The sequence below is a fragment of the Anarrhichthys ocellatus genome, unplaced genomic scaffold, assembly GCF_004355925.1.
Source record: "Anarrhichthys ocellatus isolate YVR2014 unplaced genomic scaffold, GSC_Weel_1.0 scaffold2, whole genome shotgun sequence".
Classification (NCBI taxonomy): domain Eukaryota; kingdom Metazoa; phylum Chordata; class Actinopteri; order Perciformes; family Anarhichadidae; genus Anarrhichthys; species Anarrhichthys ocellatus.
In genome coordinates this window covers 8530048-8550090 of record NW_022280032.1, presented here as the reverse complement: position 1 = coordinate 8550090, position 20043 = coordinate 8530048, and the positions used below count along the sequence as shown (strand labels likewise).

At 40.4% G+C, this 20043-nt stretch overlaps 3 protein-coding genes across 5 annotated transcripts in view; 1 reads left to right on the top strand and 2 right to left on the bottom strand.

The window, feature by feature from the left end:
- Nucleotides 1-1703, top strand: part of pkp3a (plakophilin 3a) — a 15525-nt gene extending 13822 nt beyond the window's left edge. For both annotated transcript variants that reach the window (XM_031859740.1, XM_031859729.1), the window contains one exon: nt 557-1703. In XM_031859740.1, coding sequence (XP_031715600.1) covers nt 557-598 — 42 coding nt within the window. In that variant the 3' untranslated portion in view covers nt 599-1703. The remainder of the gene's footprint in view (nt 1-556) is intronic.
- A 141-nt stretch (nt 1704-1844) lies between these two features.
- Nucleotides 1845-7913, bottom strand: sigirr (single immunoglobulin and toll-interleukin 1 receptor (TIR) domain). The gene is made up of 10 exons (XM_031859876.1): nt 7678-7913; nt 6753-7022; nt 6305-6512; nt 6084-6211; nt 5344-5502; nt 5109-5252; nt 4631-4733; nt 4309-4459; nt 3560-3737; nt 1845-2637 (listed from the first exon to the last, which is right to left on the bottom strand). The coding sequence occupies exons 1-10, from the start codon at nt 7745-7747 to the stop codon at nt 2468-2470; spliced, it is 1581 nt and encodes a 526-aa protein (XP_031715736.1). The 5' UTR covers nt 7748-7913; the 3' UTR covers nt 1845-2467.
- Nucleotides 7914-8908: 995 nt separating this feature from the next.
- On the bottom strand, nt 8909-19670 carry LOC116390278 (anoctamin-9). Of its 2 annotated transcripts, none has more exons than XM_031859775.1 (25): nt 19487-19670; nt 18854-19378; nt 18119-18193; nt 17872-17994; nt 17652-17788; nt 17393-17442; nt 17246-17304; nt 16422-16501; nt 15698-15832; nt 15518-15611; nt 15374-15434; nt 14563-14645; nt 14365-14469; nt 13609-13773; nt 13491-13527; nt 12430-12541; nt 12127-12184; nt 11904-12001; nt 11612-11808; nt 11360-11512; nt 11120-11267; nt 10907-11029; nt 10453-10546; nt 10149-10261; nt 8909-9475 (listed from the first exon to the last, which is right to left on the bottom strand). In XM_031859775.1, the coding sequence occupies exons 3-25, from the start codon at nt 18167-18169 to the stop codon at nt 9460-9462; spliced, it is 2292 nt and encodes a 763-aa protein (XP_031715635.1). In that variant the 5' UTR covers nt 18170-18193; nt 18854-19378; nt 19487-19670; the 3' UTR covers nt 8909-9459. The 2 variants fall into 2 exon arrangements, with proteins under 2 accessions (XP_031715635.1, XP_031715626.1); XM_031859766.1 differs by having other exon boundaries at nt 19244-19378.
- Between the last annotated feature and the right edge of the window lie 373 nt (nt 19671-20043).

Below are 20043 nucleotides of genomic sequence, written 5' to 3'. Positions count from 1 at the left end.
GTGTGTGTGTGTGTGTGTGTGTGTGTGTGTGTGTGTGTGTGTGTGTGCGTGTGCGCGCGCACGCGCGAGACTGATGGATGACATTCCTCTCTTCCCGCAATTCCCTCGTCAGTTGCTTGGCACAAGTTCAAAACCCCTATATCTCTTGACAGTTCACACTGCTGCTCCTACAACACACACACACACACACACACACACAAAGGCGTGTCCACGTCTTGGGCAGGTGTTGTATGCTTTCTGTCTTTTGCAGATCACGACTTGCCCCTACCAAGGGTGTGGTGTTCATCCAATTTCTTAACGTACAAGTCTCAACAGCACAACAAAAACGCCTTAAAACTTGTCTTGCATACACTTTTAAATTTAATTCCAAAATATCTGCACCACCAACTGTTACAAAAAAATATGTACAATCACAAAAACTTCTAAATCAAGGGAGCTTTTGTTTACACCTCTGTGGTGTACATTCTAATTAATGTTCGAATAAGAACACACTTTTTATGTGTTTTATGTCTGTGCACTGTCATAACACTATCTTTTTTGTTTCTTTGTGTTACAGAAAGGGTTTACAAGACCAGATTTTACGGATATGACGATGTAAAACAAAAATGAACGCCATACAAGTTCACTTCTGTAACAGTGATCAGGCCTGCACTCTAGCCGCCTGTGGGGTAAATAGACTTTTTATATTGTTCAAAGATAGCGTAGATTCAGTTCTTATCTGCCATACTTTATGATGACAACCTGGACACACAAGTAATGGAGGATCTACGTGATGGAAAAGGACTTCTTGTGTATTTTTAACACTCGACGGACAGTTCAAGAAATGTGGATCTGGTACGCCGGACTATTGATGGACTCTGATACATGCAGAATGTGTGCAACTTAACCATTTACTCTTTTTGTTTGAACACTATATGTTTTAGTTTGGAATCAGGGATGTCTTGTCTGTCAGAGCAACATTTATTCAGATGAAACTTTTTGTTTCTGCCAGTTGAGCAGCTGTTGATGGACACTATGGTGGACACTTGTGCCTTGTCTTCTCACTGTTGCACCTCAATCATAGCAGAAACACCAAAAAGTGTATTTTTGTAAATATTGCTTCTTATTTTACACAGAAATCAAATGTTTTATATATTGCATTTACGTGCTTTTGGACGGAGAAATATGTGTTTATAAATGAGTCAAAATTATAACATAGTTATAATTGAATGTAAAGCACAGGATATATATATAAATGTGGATCTTTGATTCAGAAATCTGTTGATAATGATTATGCCTCTAAAGTCGACTTTTGTACTAGTTATGTGCTTTTTAAACTTTTTTAATCTTCTCATACAAAATGCTGATGAATAACAATTGTAATCGCTTTGTCAAACAAAAGTCCTGGAATACCATGAGTTCACCAGGGGTGAAAAAGATCCTAACTTTGATTTCATGATAGATACAGTATTTGTTCTGTAACTGAGGTCTTATTGCTAGATCTATCGCTTCACATTTAGACCCCATTGAAAGATTTTTAGATTTTCATTCTATTTTATGAAACTTGTAAGAATTCATACGAATCTCTTAATCTATGATTCATAATTATTCCTGTCCTGAGGAATAAATGATGACCTTGTGTTTCTGTGTGGCTTCTCACTGTTGTATATTTGCAGATGCATCATCTGGATATTTTTCAGCTAATAAAAGTTACAAATTTGGAAGTGAAATGTAATTTTTATGTATTTCACATGCGTGTGCGCTGCAGCGTATGCTGTGACTATAATAGAGTGGCACTAAGGTGGTGAAATGTCGGCCACTCCCTGTTTGCATATTTGCTCCTGCTCCGACAGGAACAATACCAGCCGTTCCCTGCTGCACCCTTATTTAGGCTCTTATTTCATTGCAGGTACAGTAATCATTATTACGTGAGGACAAAGATCATCAGCCCCTACAGAGAGAAATGACCGGGTATTTTGTCAAACTGCTTTATTAGCGTGATTGCTATGATAACAGTCTGTTTACATTACACACAGAAGTCTACCTGCAGAGAAATGTCAAGAACTACGAGTTCTTCAGTCATGAGCGTTGTCCTGCTTCAGTTGACTGGTATACAAAAAGATACCAGTGGTCTGGTCGAATCTGACTTTATGTTTCCCTTACATTTATTTTCCTGAACCTACAAGGTGTACTTTCAGTTTTAAAATTAAAAAGCAGAATTCCTTCATCTTATCTGAATCACTCCGCCCTCTGCTGGGGACTTTATGAGAGATGTTGGCAGTGAAATGACAAATCAAAAGTTACTTCTTTCCCTGATTAACACAAATATTTCAGACAATTTCTAAACAAAAACAAAATAAAAAAACAAAAACAATAAAAATCGGGTCTTTGGTCAGTGGAAACAGAAAAACATTTACTAGATAACTATAAAGCAATGCTAATCTCCATGTAGGTGTATAGAGATCAGGAGCAGTGAGGGGAGTGTGGATCACATGTCCTCAGTGACCAGGTAGTAAAAGTCTGAGCGGGCTCCATAGTTGCGTGATCCCAGGTCCGACACGTCGATGACGGAGGATTTGGGCTCAGCTGCAGTGACGGGAGCAGCAGGGAGGACAGGAGCTTTAAAGGCCAGAGCCTTGTACACAGGAAGGCGCAGCCCTGCAGCAGAAAGAGCAAAGGTGAAACATCTGTCCCAAATGAAAGCAAGTACATATATTATTCACTGCTAAAGTGTTGTGCTGTTTGGGCTGCATCATGATTTTTACCTAATTTAATAATAAAATCGACTCACCATTATCTGTAAAGCTAACTCATAGTTCTTGTAAAACATCAGGTTGTGTTTTACATGGGGTTAGGTTCTGGACTATTTGTTGTCCAGGAAGTGTAGCTTTTTAAAATGCTTTAGTCACCACGACCTGTAGTCTATACACGTCTGTATCTGAACTGATTAAACAAACTATTATGTGTTAGCTAGTGAGCTCCAGAGGTGCTGATTGGTGGATTTTGTCACCTTTGGACAGAGTTTGGTATTGATCTATTCATCTAACTTTCAGCAAGTAAGCAAATGCAGAGCTATTTCCTGAAAGCATTTGTTTCACATGTCTGCTTGGCATGGAAAATATGTGCAAGCTCATCATGTGACATGATTTCCTTGTATTGACGTTAAAGATTAACTGTAGATGAACCTGTGTTTGTACATTCAAACTAGTCTCAAACTACGTCAGTTTCAATGCACACTGTGTGTCGTCAAAGAGACAAGAGTCTCTCTCAGGTTGAGACTTGCGTATTGGCCGTAACTTTTTATATTCTCATTCACATGCAACAAAAGTACATGAAACACCAAACAGCTGACAAGCATTTACATCCCTGGAGTAGAGTCAGTACGAGACGGTTGTTAAACGGTAGCGTGCTTGCCTCAATATTAACAAACCAAACAGTCGCACACGTCACATTCATTTATGCAAGGTCCCGCAGCTTTAACATGCATATGTCTTTTATTTGCATATATGCAAATAGAGTGAAGAGTGAACCAAACATCAGCACTGGAGGACTTATCTGGTCCTGTGGCTGTTGTTCTTACCCAGATCTCCAGCAGGGTCCGTGTCTGAGCGGCAGTCAAGGTAGTCTGAGTCGAGGGTCAGCATGGGGTCCTTGTCATCTTGCAGCACAGTCTGAGGGTCGCCTGCAGACTCACTGCGGAAGACGACTCTGTGAGGCACCGCTAAGGCCATCTCCTTCCAGAAGACTGAGGAAGGAGTCTGTGGAAACCGAAAACACAGGAACCGAACACTCCGCCATTAATTAAAGAGTCCAACTGAACTCTCAACTGCAGAAGCCTTACGTGCATGTATCATCGTACATAGTATATACATACAGTTCTAATTTGAAATTATATGTATATTTATTCATTTACATTGAAACACATTTCTACAGAGAGACAACTATTATTGCACACTTTTTATATATAATACTTTTTTATGATATTGTCAGTTATAAATACTCAATCTTAATAAAAACTGATATTTAAGGATAAACTCTGTTGCTAATTTTGGTTTTAATGATCTTCAGCGAAGTCTTTTCACAGGATTATTTCACTGTAATGTGAATGTGTAATGTTGCTTCAATGGAAACACAAGTCGAGTCCAGACACTAACTATACACATTAAAGATATTCTGCACATATGTACACAATAATATATTCATTCCATGCAAGTTGGCTGAAATCCAGAGAGACACACACTGGTGTTTTAAATGACTCATACTGTATTTTGTTTGTTATTGACGTTTGTTTGCTCAGAAAGCACTAGAGGGTATTATTGTGGATCTTACCATAGAGTTGTGCCTCCAGGTGAGTATGGTGAGGCAGTGCTGGTGCTCACTGAGCAGCTGCTTGATCTCAGGCCTCATGCGTTTAGACTGACCCTCCAACATGATGAGGATGGGCCGCTGACACAACTCCAACAAGTGCAGAAGGCCCCGTCTGAAAACACACACAGCTACAGTATGATAGGACACACTGGAGAGACTGCTCTAAAGTGCAGCAACACTGACCTCAAGTGGTGTATTGTAATGGTGCCACAGTCATTTTACTACGTTTTATATATAAAGTGCTGTTTGAAAAAGAATCGTTTATACATTAAATTCGTCTGACCTGAAGTTATTGGAGCACCAGTCCTGCTCAAGGTAAGCATGAGAGAGCAACACGATCAAACGGTGAGAGCGGCTTATGTTCATTAGCAGCTCTGCAGAAGGTTCTGGAGACAAATAAGAATGTTGTGCATTGTTAAAAAATGGGCAACTTCATATTACAATTTGTTTTACCCAAGAGCCTGTTTCACAAAAAGTGCTTACACACACATCACAAATGGTCACACAAACGATATGCAAATTGGAGCTGCATCTGCAAACGTATAAGTCTGAGAGATTTGTTTTGATTAGAGAAATGTCTCAAGATCTTCATGAGAGAAAACTAACTCATGCTGCAAATTGCAGGTAATGACAGTGTAAGTAGAATCAGAAAATCCTGGATTTTGAAGATCAAAACTAACAGAAACTGCATTAAAAAAATGGATTGACTATTTCCCATTCTCCCTTTGCTTCCTATGAAGACCAACAGACAGAAATCTTACCTGAGCCAGGTAGAATATCGTTGTCATTGAGGTGCACCTTGAGCGCATTTTTATTCTCCAGGTGAGGTTTGAGAATAAAGTTGACAAACTTCCTGTCATGCTCATTGTTCACATAAGAGATGTAGGCGTCATATATTTTGCCATCTGAAGACATGGAGACACAAACATACCAGCGGTCTTACTGCACAGTCTTATACATGATTATAGCAACCTTGTGTCACTTCAGAGGCCTCACCATTAAGTTCATAGTCTCCGTAGGCGTTCCTGTACCAGAGTTTGATGTTCAAGTGACACCTGGAGTACACAACAGCAGCTACAGCCAGGAGGAGGAGGAGAATGATGGCTGCAATAACAGCTGATGTGTGGTTGGGGCCGTATGAGCACACAAAAGTGTCTGCAGACCAAAAATAAGCGTAGAATAAACAATCAACACTTGGATTGAAATTGATAACCCTAAACTACGGAATATGGATTTTGACAGAAGAGTGATTCTTTACATCTGGGTCATTGCAACAGTTAGTACTGTACACATTTCCAATGTGCAGTTAAATCAGGGAGAAGTAACATTAATCAGAATTTGTGTTGTGAATCACAAGGCTGACTGATTACACGCTGGGCAAGGCTTCCTGCCAAAGCGCTGTAAAATGATACAGATTTCATGTATCTGTGCGTCTGTGGTATTAATAGCTGTGTGACAGTTGACAATGTGTGTGGAGCTGGCTGTCTTTCTACTGCTCCATAGCACACTGATCGTGTCTACGATACACTTTCATATGGTTTTGATGCAGATAATGTACATAACTGCGGCTCCTCTTTATTTATGGAGTCTGGCCTTTCACTGTTCTCTCTAATCTTCGTTGTCACATTTGTGTTTCTCTTTCATCTTCGGGTGGGTAATCTTTTACAAAATATAAAACAAGATGCAGGACAGAATGTAAGAAACCTTGCATATATAGGTATCTTTAGTTGTCTCACTTGAGTACGGCAGGCTGAAGTCAGAGGAAATGTTCCTCACTGTGCAGCTGTAGAGCCCCAAAGCATCCAGCTCTGTGAGGTTGATCACCAGCAGGCTGTTTACCATCAGCTGGCCGGCAACAGGAGACCTGACATGCAGGACAGAAAACTCACTTTGAAATACATTTTAAATGCAGGTGCCATGTAACTGATATTTTATTTTAATAAAAGCTTCAATTCACCATGAGGAGGTATTCTGCGTGTAATGTGTGTGATTGGTGAGTGGATGGCCGTCTTTACTCCACTGCAGCGTGCTGTCACAGTGCTTTTCTGTTGGGTCCCATTGGAGGAGAGCAGTGCAGTTCAGTGTCACAGTGCATTCCACATTCATCCGGAGTCCGTTCGAGCCCCCATTCGGTTCAAATTGGGGGGCTTCGGAGCACTGAGACTCTGTGGAAAGTCATACCACTGTTATCTGTGTTCACTGCAGGAGCTCCAGACAATGGAGGCCTTCATGTGCACTGCCAGGTACAGCCTGAGACTGCAGCTGGAAGACATGCTGAAATTACACGCGTCCTTGCAGGTGTAGTCTACGTTTACTTCAGGGAGGGATACTAGCTTACTGCGAGAGCCACATAATCACAGTATCAGGTTTGAGATGACTTCATTACATGTGGAAATAATACTTACCTTTAACTATGAGACGCACAGTGAAGGAGGCTGTGCTGTTGCTCTGTTGCATACAGGTGTAATTCCCTTGATCTTGCAAGGTGAGTTTGTCAAACTCCAGGTAGGCCTTCCCTACCTGAGCAGGGAGCTGCTGACAGTCCTTCTGCCAGGTCAGCTGGGGCCGCAGGGAGCTCTGGGGCTCCAGAGGGCAGTTCAGCCGATATGGAGGCGCCTGCTGCCCCACGTAGAGCACCTGCTCATTAAACCTGCTCTCATCCACACAAGACTGAGCTACAAATAGAGAGAAAGGGGGTTTACACAGTCGCCTTTACATTGCGGACACAACAAGCCAACAAGACTCTGATCTCTCAATTGAATTTTAAGTATGACATAAGAAACTGAATCTATGTTGTGTGATCAAATAACTTCAGCAAACAAATACCTATAAGTGACTTCATTTCCTTTTGGGAAAACAGTTTTCCGACCGTATGTGGATGTCAACAGTTTGCACTCTGTGCTTAAGAAGACCTGTTCCTCAACATATTCTGCGCATGCGCACTAAATCAGGACTATGACTAAACCAGTACAACTGCCCGCTCTGGTTCCTCGCTGACTTCCCATTTGCTTTATTGTTTATTTTGACTGTTTCTCAAACAAAGTGACACTCATCCGGGTCCGAAGTCCGGCTCATGTTGCAAGGCAACAGCATGTGACTTCGTGACAGATACTGTGACCCTGTACAAACTGACCACATGAGTACTGACCAGCATCCCGTAAACCATACTGTGACAGTTTTTAATGGTCAAATATACCAAAAACAATATGATGAATACTACAGCTATCAACAAAATGCAGTTTATTTAAAACCGGACTTACCAATAAAGTGTACACCTATGACATATGAGTAAATTCAAGTGCATAATGATGTAATTTTCTACACCCTTACCCTCTGCAAGGACAGACTTGTCCCATTTCCCGGTAAACACCAATATAAAAGCGAATACAATTAGAGCCATGAGCCGCAGTCTTTCTCTTCCTCCTTCCTCAGGTGACAAGTGAGCCGAGTGAAGAGTCTTTTGTAAACCTACATCACTCTATTAGATACTGATTATTACAGTTTCATTACATTGCGCGGAGCAGTAGCCTACAGCCGATATGACTACGGAGACGTCAGCCTTCTGGTTGATCAAGTGCACCTGGAGATACCTGAAACTCTGCTGGCTATTGGCTCCCCGTGGTCACGTGGCGTGCGCACCGGCTTTCACCTACACAAAATCTTGGGAGGAGACAGGAAAACTCACTAAAATCTACAAGTACGTCTTGTGCCTCCCTAATATAATACAATATAAAGTTTGTTTTGATTTCAGTGTTCAAAAGTATCTTATGAGGCACATTTTATACAGGATGTATAACTGGTAAATAAATAATAAGTAGATCTCGAGGTCGTTATCAATCTTTTTGGCTGCACGTTTTTAATTTATTCATAAAGGTTCATGAGTTTTTCACTTTGTAATACTCAGTATATAACATACTTTATAATAACCCATCATTTTGAGGTTCAACTGTTTATACGTGAGAGATAAATGTTTTATCATCAAATCTGCAGCTGTAACTGTAAAAAGATTGTTAATAAATGGATATTCAGCAGCCCTTTCCAGAAAGTACGTCCAACGACCCGACAACCCAAAAAGTGTCCTTATAATGCTACATTTTTTATTTACAATTAATAAAGTTACAACTTTATAATCCCCTTATAATGGTGCATTGTGAGAGATTGGTATACTGTTGAACTATATTTTCTTTACATTGTATCTACATATATGACGGTCAAAATGCTGTTTCAATACATCTCAAGTGGATACATTATATATATTATAATATTTTTTAGCTTAGAATTCTTAAATGTAAAGATGTTGAGACTAAGAAATATTAGCATCAGCTCTTAAAAGGCACAATGTGTGACTTCTATTTAAATAGACTAATATAGAATGTAAAATGCCCTCAGGTCATTAAATCCCCATATTTGCCATAAACAATGTATAGGGATGACATGAAGAAAATACTGACGTAAATGTAGCTATTACTTAAATATCGTAATGTTTATACTCTTAAATCTGTAATTTGGCAAATCAAAAAAAATCACCTTTGACACACCTTTCAAAAGACATTTCAGTATATGAGGTCAAAGATTTCCTCTTTTATTCAATAATATAAAATATTATTTTGCAAAACATTCCTGTGTCTGGTTTACAAAAGACACCTTCAGACTCTGTCTGCAGTAATGACAATCATCACAGCGCTTTTTTACACAATAAGGCAACATCGTAAAACACAATCGGTACTGTATGTGCAGTAGCAGTATAAATTATCTTTAGGCTTTCAATAAAAACACTCACATGCGTCTCACAAATATAGAGATCCAACAGTAAGCTATCAGTGCATTCTTACAATAGAATAAGAACAATCTCGTGGTCAGTAAAATCAGTTACTGTGCAAGAAAGATTAGTCTGACTTCAAAGTCCGTTTCATAGATGAGTATCCAGATAGACAGCAATTAACATTTGAATGCAAACAATAAAAGAGAGTGAGAGCCCACCGTCTGAACTCTTCAGAAACATGATGAATGGCTTTGAAGCTGACTCAACACTGTAATAGTCTGGACACTTTAATGCACAAGGCAACACTGGGCTCAGGGGAAAATGTGTAAACTTTAAGTGTTTGAATGGGGTCACACTTCAGATGACCTGCAAGAAACAAAAACAAAGGTTGGTTAGTTGCAGCATCTATGTCAAGGAAACTGAGAGCTGCACAACAATGTAAAGCACATCTTAAAAACATATATCCTATCTGTTAATATATAATAAAAATGTATTAGAGCTACAAACTACAAATGTCACATTTGTATTTATAAATCATCCATTCGGCAATTAGGGTTCAGAAAATTCCAGTATCATTTTGGGTGAAATATTAATTTTTTCAATGTATACTCTTGGAATTAATTCATGGAGATGAAGTCTGGCTTTAGAAACGCTAAAGTAAACACAGCCACATGCAAGTGCTAATACAGTGGGATTAAATAGCAAGCTCAGGATGAAGTTTCTCAAAGGTATTAAATGCACTGATTTTCCACAGGTCAGAATGACTGTTAAGTACCGTTAAATTCAAAGTACCAAGGAGTCTGTCTTGCTCCTGAGATCATCGCAAATATCACGGGAGCACCTTGTGTCTTTGTGTGTTAAAACTGGCAGTAATGGGTCTCGTCATGGCCGATACCAGATCCACCTAATAAGCTCAGTATCAGCGCCAATACCGGGCCAGTGTATTTGCATAACAATTCAAAACCGAATGAGCAAGATTGAGGTTCACTTTGGATACCGGCTGCCACAACAATGTAACCACATATTACTTGAGACTCACCTGAGTTCCTCTTTTAGCCTGTTGAGTTTATCAAAGAGTCTATCATTCTTGACCTGTATGGGAGCGCTCGGCACAAACCAGGCTGCAACAAACTTGCATATGACGACAACGTGCTGCAAGCAGAGAGGAAAATGTTGGGTGTGTTATCATCGCCCTTTCTATGTGGGAAAATGTGGTTTCATTAAAGATAACAGGGATGGCATTGTGGCCTATGTGGTGCTACTGTACAAAAATAACTGCTCAAAGAAATCAGTGTAAGAAGATGTGGTTGGCGGTTTTGTATTTGGTCATGATAAAGACTTACCTCAAACAGGATGACAAAGGCAAAACGCACAGCTAAAATTAGCCAGAATTGTGGGGTAAAACTGTAGTCCTCATTGCTCCTGTAGTCTTTATACCTATGAAGAAAAACAACAGAATGCGGATGTTATCCCTCCTATCTGTCGTTTTTCAATCGCAGAGTTGATGATTCTGGTACCAGTTGCAGTGATGGTAACATTTAAGGAGAACGTAGAATTTGTTTATTTAAAGCACTTCTATCACCATTGTTGCTGTCCTTACAGCAACAATGACAGTACAATACTACCAAGATATCTGAGTGTACTGCGAATAGCAGTTATTAACACTAGTTGTGAGAAGGGTCAGCGCTTGTTACTCAAATTATATGTTTTGACTTTGGTTTCTTCTGACCTCATACTAACTCCTGACCTAATAACTTTTCAGCCATAGAACACAAATAAGATTAAAGGGGAACAAACCTGCAGTAAGAGACATTCAAGCCACTAGGAGTGATCATCTGACTCGCTGAAAACTCGTTGCCTATGTTCTGGTCATCCATTCGTGCAACTGAGAGAGTGTTGTTGATGTATCCAGTCATGCAGCTTGAAAAGAAGAAGAAGAAGTTATTTACTGTAAAGTGAGTGTTGCACATCACATGACAGATCATAAACATGTTCTAAATGGATTCTCACTCAATATCCGTCACTGTGCCGTTGGCACATGGGCCATAGTGGTAGCGGTACACCAATCGAGGGATGAAGTCCGAAGATACACCGATGACCAGCCCGTTTGCAATGACAGCTAAGACACCAATAGCCTCCAACACGTCTATCCACACGCCTGAGGAAAGGAGACGTTGATGTGAGGAGAATGTTATCTACAATATAAACAGGCAGACGACATTTTTATTCTCAGTCAAAAGTGATGCTCACCAATGTCGTTGGTTTTCTTGGGAACCAGTCTGCGCTCCAGAGTGACCATTTTAATGGCATCCAGGCGTATCTCAATGACATTATTAATGAGGGCTAGCAGAGGAGCGAGAGGAAACGCTGCCACAAATATGGTGGTAAAGCTGAACTGGATCACTAAGGAGAAAGCAAGAAATATATTATTTGCCAAAACCAGTCCAGCGTTTGTCTAGTGTCTACTGTTTTTGTTGTTGAAGCATTCAGCGGAGCACACACCCATCTCTAGGAACTCATGGAACAGGCTGAAGGAGTCAACATCATGGAGATGGTAGTTGCTGACCCAGTCTCGAAGCTTGCAGTTATCACACAGTTCAGCTCCTTGTTTGGCCTCTGAGTCATCTTTCAGGTAGCAGTGGGCACATTTCCTCTGCAGCTTCTGGGTTCTTCGTCTCTTCAGCCACCTGCAGAACCAGCTGATGCAACCAAAAGACAGCGTTCAAAACACTGTGAGTAAAGTGGATTTCACAGTGTTATACAGTATTTAATCACAAATCTGATTTATACTCACGGCCCAGTGAACTCAAACACATTGCTGATGGTTTGCTTGAGTATCATTATAATGGCCATTTGGACGAACAGATCTGTGAGACATCCACTGGGATGACACTGCACAGGGGAGAGTATCATGTTTGAAATGCAATCAGATACAATATTTAAATGTAAAACCACAATGTTTACTTAAAAATGGACATTCAGTGTTGCTAAATGAGATGCATGTTTATGTCACACACCTCTTCTAGCCTCCATATCCCTGAAATTCGGACGTAACCACCAGGATGGCCATTTATCCTGTCACGAGTGTTACAAAAACACGTTATTAGTCAGGTCGGGACATTGGGCGTCAATAATTAAGGACAATGAGTTTCTTCATTTGGACATTAATTTAGGGTCCTTTAGGTTATGACAATGTGTTGTATGGGTTTGGAGTCTAGAGCTGAATTTTGATATAACGATATACATTACATATGACACCACTAAAAGTCGAATGTGAATATTGATGTGAATTAATTATCGGCTGGTTCACTTGTTGTTACCTGCCAAGAAAAAAGGCCACGTAGAACAGGGAGGAGAAATAGGTGAAGAACTGGAAGGTGAACATCTTGACAGTGAAGCTTTTCTCTGTGGCAGCAAATGATCTTGTTTCCTCTTGTGAAGACAGACTACATGTTAGTTTTCATGCAGTTCACTATTTCGTCAGTGGATGGCACAATCTCACACACAAATACACCATGCACCCAGAACAAAGACATGCAGAGCAGCTCAGATGTACTCTACATCACTGGGTCACAACTTTTTAAATGGAAGGCATGCTTACGCGAGTCATGACCCCTTGTCATACGTTTTTAGAGGCCTGAAAAGACACAACTCTCCTGTCTTTAAAATGATATAGCAAAAATTTGATATTTCACCCCCTCTTGTTATTCAACTTCAGATTTGTCTTATGGCCGTTTGGGGTTCTGACTTAGCTCTACATGACAAGACTTTTACAGCAGTTTTCTTCCTGTCATGTCTCATCTTCCTTCTATTTTCCCTCAGTGAGTTTTGCTCCACTGAATACCATCTGACCTCTCACGTTTCTTTACAGCTGACACTTATTTCCCCGATCAGTGTACATGGTGGCCCAGTTCTAATGTCCACTCTGAGAGCTGTTCATGAACATGATAATGCCTTCATGTAATAAAGATATTGTGCTTGAATGCTATATATCTGTAAACTTGTCCTTGGCAGTTTCAATTTTATATATTTTTCTAGGTTTCCCCTGACGTTCTTTTTTAACAAAAGAATACAGATGTGTCGGTAATTCTCCCTAGAAGATTGGGACAAAATGTGCAGGGTCTGTGAGTGGACATTGAATGTGGGCAACTGTAGCTGCTGTCGTGTTCCAGACATTACTTGTTATCTGTCTGTTATCTGTGTGTCTGACCTGCTTCCTTTCTGATTACCTGCCTTCCTGCTTCAGCCCCCCTGCATTTGTTCTCATTACCCACCACACTGACAACTGTAAACCCATTAAACTAACATTGAATTCTGCCTGGAAACTGGAAAAAATAAAAAATAAAAAAATATATAAAATACACCGGTAAAGTAAACGCACCTATTTCACAGAGCTTCATGGCAACAATCCTGTTGATCTGCAAAGACGAAGACATCGTCATACTCATGGAGAATACCACCAAAAGGAGAAGGAGATGCACATTCTGAGACCTGCATACCCGTGTCATGACAGTGATGATGAGGTAATGGAGGACGGCCCCCAGCATCATCGCTCCGCCGCTGGAGTGGTTGCTCAGGAACTCCCATGATCCCTCAGCCAAGAGCACTGCTGTGATCACCCTGAACACCACCAAGGCGTGTGTCAGGCCAATGATCACCAATATCTGTATAAAAAAAAAAAAAAAAACACTCACTTGTATCACTATATCTATACTATACTCATGCCAACACCTGAACCTTATCAAACGTACATCAGATTCTTAATTCAACCGGAGCTCTAAAGATGTACAAGCTATTTAAAGTTGCAATATATATACAGAATTCAGTGCAATAATATAGCTGCAAATAACTATTAGCTATGTAAAGATATAGTGAGGTAATGTCTCCCTGAGCAGAGAATTTACTCTCTGTGTATGTTGTTATCTGCGCTTCTATGTTCCTTGTTAACATAGCCGGGCCGGCGGAGTGTTCTTTTAGGGCATGTTTGTGCATGTGCTCTGCACTGCTCTCATATGGCAGTAACAGCTGATGACGCCGTCCCAACCGATGGCATTGTTGCGGAAGAGTATGACCCACCCTCCAATTCCCCCTCAGGTAGTAACCACTGTTAGCTCTGTCAGCACCGTTAGCTGCGAGCTGCCGGCTCAGCCATCACCATGTTGAGAGCCATTGAGAGGCAATCAAAATGCACTTAATATCATAAATAGCACCTTTAAAGAATATATATGAAGAGCGTAATAGGACAAGTCACCCACCATAGCTGTGACACAGATCAAAACCAGAGTGCTGCGCAGATAGGAGTGCTTGTATTCTTTTGGGTCACAGTTAACGTCGTTCACAATTTCCAGTATCAGTTCCTCCTACAGTTAAATAGAAAAATACGCAGTCATAGTTCCAGTGAGCACTGACCAGGTATTACTGAAATGGGATGTCATGTATAAAACTGATCATACCTCCTCCTCACACCAATCTGACACTTTCCACTCGCACACATAGGAAGCCCGATGTCTCTTCCAGAACTCCAAAAACAGTGTTGCTGTGAAGATCAGGGATTTTTATGAGTACATAAAACCTACTGGAACAACAATATGAAATAGGAATGAAAACAAAGATCCACTGTGGTGGTAATACCCATTGCCACTTTTGGGACATTTGGTATAAGTTTTGAATTCATCTTTCTCTCAATGTATGAAAATATGTCTTCATCTAAGGTTTAACATCTGATGAAAAATCTTTTGATTTTGACATCTTCCCACAGTTGTGCTAAGACGTTTAATTTAGCCTAAATCCAACAGATATTTAAAAATCCACAAAAAGCAAAAAGCTGAATAAGTCTGTGAAAGAGCATTTATGTTCTTATAGATGGATGCTTGTCCACCCCCACGGCCAGATGGCCTGGGCTGATTAAGATGTGAGAAGCCAGGACGAGTAGGTTCTCTCGGTGATGTGGCATCTCTTTGGCAGTGTATATCTCAGTGATCATAAAATATCCAGGCAGTTGGATAAAATAAACGAGAGGCATGTTTGTACTAGTTGTCCTGTAAAGCCAAACGTGTTCAGGCGAATAAACAGTATTGGATAAGAGTTCTGCATCCTGATTTTAAATGATCTTTTAATACATCTGCATGGGTTTTATTGGCTATGAAGCAAAATTGCAATGCAGGACTCACTAATCTATCTTAAACAAGGAACTGAATATTGGAAATGCATGACTATGTCTATCAACACAAGTGTAATTATGTCACATAGACACACAAAACTCACCCCACACTGCCATGAACATTGCAAAGAGCACTGTGCCATTATTATCAAACAGCAGGCTCACCTGTAGGTAGACCAGGAGACCATTGGTGAGCACAAACAGACAAATACCCCATTCAGCCGTCTAATGTAAATGCACTGATGTACCTTGGCGTATGTGCAGGTGTCGGAGAGCTGCCACACCTTGCATCTCTTGTCACAAAGGGGACACATGACCGTGTCAGCCTCACAAACCTCCTTTCTGCAACACAATGATCACTTTATCTATCACAGTCTAAATGCTAGTTTATGATGACACAGATACTGCGGAGCTGTGGAAAAACGTACATGAGGGGTGAGCTGTTGAAGAAGGCAAGGCCATAAAGGAAGACAATGACCCCGATGACAGCAGGCGGGATGAGCAGATACGTGTACCAGCCCAACCAGAGGTAGTACAAGGCCACCTTCTCCCCAAAGTAGTTCCTGACATGAGAACACACACACAGAAAGAGAAAATGACAAAACGCATGAATACTGTACAAAATATTCTTAATAATATGTCTATAATATGTTTCTTATGTGTCATACACATAATGTACTTATCATGCTGTTTGAGGCATACATTTAAGAACAGAATGTGGTTTTTAACCAGTGTGTTCAAGCCTCTTGAGGACAACAAGCACTCGACTGACAGTGATGATGTGCAGTGTATCTTGTCACTTGCTTGCTGACAGGCCCAATGTGGGTGCTAAAATCTCAGAGTTAACATGTTGACATGAAGCTTACACATATCCAATTACTGGAGACATAATGCATGTTTGCATAGTGCTCTGCTGTTTGGACTCAGTAAACCAGTGAATCTAATGACAACCGCTCTAACCTGTACCAGCAATAAGTACTGTACATGAGTTTAAGCAATGAGTCCAAACAATGCCTGCTTCATGCGTGGGTGGCGACATGTTTGCTGTTGTCTTGTTATCTGGGGATGACATGGTAAACAATAATGCTGCAATAACTGCTACTGTACAAATCGAGCATGAAAATGAATAGGCTGTTGTGTTGCAGTCCAAACCTGACGGCAGTGATGGGTTGCCCTTGGAGACAGGCTGTCCATCGTGCCCAGCTCTCCTTCAGCTCTCTCTGTTTCTTTTTCTGAAAAATCAAAATCAAATGAAATCACCAACACGAAGAACACACAACATACACTGCAATGTAAAAACACTATCTACTGGCTTATAAATGCAATTACAAAACATCCACGAATAAAGCTGCTTCATATTTTGAATAAGCTTTAGAAATGTATTTACATTTAATCTCAACGTCTTCACCTCCCACAGTGTTGAAGTAAACACACATGTACATGCTATTGAAACGTGTGCGCACACTGTTTGTGTCAATGTATGTTCGCCCACATGCCCACATACTCCCAGCTCTGAATGACTCACTGCATTAGTATCCCGCCCATTGCGTCTCTGTGAACAAATACTTGTCTGGCAGCAATGTTTTGTTTTGGAATGCTCCTGCCAAGTTTCACTTCATAATTTGAGATGCTCTTTGGGAAAAGCAAAACACTTTAGTGGCCACGTGAAGGGAAGAGATTTAACAGTGGAAAATAGTGTCACTATCTTGAGCATGAGGATGTGTGGATCCACATGGAGAAAAGATACTGCTTAAATCGTATCATTCTGATATCATTCTGACCTTAAGAAAGTGTTGATTCAGTCTACTGTTTTCATTCTTTATTCATACAATCTGTATAATCTGCAGTTCATGTCCCAAACCTGGTAATAACACAATTATCGGGGCCTATATGGTGACTTTCTTGCAATCTGTAATCGTGATAAATCATAGATGCCGTACAAGAACAAGGCTAATACTGCATGTTCGGATTTTTACCTCATGCAAGCAGAACTTTGCCTCAAAAATCTTCATCTTCATAAGAGCCCGCAAACTCTCTGGGAAGAACAACAGGTGAGTGAATAACATGAAAGATTAGGTGACCGGTCACCTATGGAGATTGGAAATACAGTTAGTCTTTCTCACCTCCTGAACATATAGGGGTGTGATTCAAGATGAAGTGGACAATCCTTATCCTGAAACAAGGACTAGTGTCACTTATAAAGCTGAACATGCAGCAAGAGACAGCAAACACCTAATTAAGTCACATTTTCATGGAGCCAATATGGAAAAAAATTAAGTATTAAGACTATAGGGAGCAGACAAACAATTACAGATGCTTTAATTATCATTTGTGATTGTTTAAAATGACAAAAAATAGCTACTGTCCGGCAGCATGTTTTACCTGGTGCTGAGTGGTACAATGTTCTGATCCGAGCTCCAGTTACAAGCATCAGACACTTTGAGCAGGTACCTGTACTTCTCAAAAATTTCTTTAGGCGCTTGAATCCCATAGAAGACGAGATCGTCATCTATAATTTTCTAAATAGGATGAATTAGGACCAGATGAATGAAAAAAAAGCCTTTCCAACAGAAATTTTTTTTGTTTTTCATTAAAGACTTACGGTAACTTTCAAGTTCTTCTTTTTCAGTTCCTCGATGTATTCAGTTTGCTTCTTGAAAGCGCCTCTCTCCTGTTTGTCAATTGTTTTGGCAACCAGGACGTAGTCATATGATAGAGGCGTGTGCTGAGTGGCAATAATCATATGGCAAAGTCAGACTTTCAGAATTAATATGGATAAATCATAATCTGGGAAGGAGGTGGCCTGGACTAGTTATCTTATTATTAAAGGGGACACATTAAAATCTTACCACAGGAGGGAGTGATGTCTGTTCATTGCCATTCTCTCTTACCACTCCCATGAATTCCAGTAGTTCAATACTGGGCTATACAACAAAATATTGAAAAATATTACAAGTCATTCACAAAGTTATGTTGAATTCCACACATCGTTAATAAAGAGATAATTGGGGTTCATCATTCCACTGGTATTTAAAGAGACAGTTCACCCCCAAATACAAATATATATATTTGTATTTACCTGTAGTTCTATGAATCAGGCTAGATTGTTTTGGTGTGAGTATTTTTTGGAGATATCAGCCGTAGAAATGTCCACCTTCTCTTGAATATAATGGGGCTCTATCGCACTATGCATCATGTCTCTTCAGAAATCATGACCCAGTACTAAAGATAATACACAGACCTTGTTGTGAGCCTTTGGGAACTATCATTGCCGTTGAGTTCTTCAAATGTATTTTGGGCGCTTCCAGCACCACAAGCCAAGTGCCATATAGTCCCATTATATTGGAGAGAAGACAGGCTGATATCTCAAAAACTAGGACACTCATACCAAAACAATCTAAATTGATAAATAGCACTACAGGTAAAAAGGAAAAATCAATCATTTTTCTATTTTAGTGTGAACTGTCCCTTCAATAATAATAAAAAAGCTTGTGAAAATATGCAGAAAGGTCATCATCTACAACATATTCCTGTTGGATGACGTGTCAGGGACAGTGAATGCCACTGTTGTGATCCTGACTCACCTGCAGTGGCTGTCAGAGAAGTGGGTTAGTTTCTGACTGAACCGCATGGCATGTGGATATACTGACTCCCTCATGCCGATCCAGGCTATTCACTTATACTGCCACCACAGTGAAGGTGTGGCAGACCGAGACGTACAAATCTGAACAGCGCGATACCAATGGAAGCACATAAGCATCCCATTCAATCCTGACCATGGTGTAGTCCTGATGTATGCAAAGGCGGGCCTTGTCCAACACTGGAATAAGCCTCTGTTCGGGCTATTCAGTCTGACCAGTGCAGAATTGGCAGTCAACATAACATAACATAATGTTAGAGTAGCAGTTTGCCTCAGAACAGCTTCATTCTGAATCAATATAATCTATGTGTTATGTGTGAATAAAATCACCCACCTGCCTCCTGTGGACAGGCATGATGAGTAGGCGCTGAATGCGGATGCGACTACCAGGATAAAAAAAAAAAAAAAAAAGCTTCAGTCACCATTCAATGATCCCAGAGCCTCTCTGTCCGCTCTCCGATATGCCCAGCTATAAAATGACATGATTGCACTTGAACAGGCAGAAGGCAACTTCCGTACTTCCTCTGACAAACGTGTTGATTGTCTCACTAGCTAAGGAATGTAAAAGCGACTCTACCTGTTGCTGGTGTCACAGCGTTTATTTTTATCGCCTCCACCTTGTTTTCTCAGTTCAGTCAGTCCAGCGGTGCGTTCAATGGACACACAAACAAACAGGGTTTACCTTGTGTTTCAGCAGCTACAGGCAGACAGAGATAATCTCGATACGGTTAGTCAGGTGCAATGGAATGGTACATTTTGTGTTGCCTCCTCCTCACCGATGTACCATGCATCCACCGCTAGGTGGAAGCAGTGGCTTCAACAGCCTGTAAATCACAGGCTGGGACTGACTCTTCCTACACACACCAGTCAGTCAGCATTGACATTTGTGAAAAAGACATTAGCGCCTCACCTCTACACTTTGAGTCACGAAATGAAGACAGTAAAAGCATCTCGAGGTCCATAATGAAGGCTGAGCAGGTCCACCACCATTCACAGCAGAAATATGCAATTAAGCCCTGATCCAAAAACCAAACAAAATAAATGAATATAACTATTAAAACTTAAATTCATCATACACATTAGTGTTTAATATTATATTATATTATCAATGTTGAATCCATTGAGCTAGTTAAA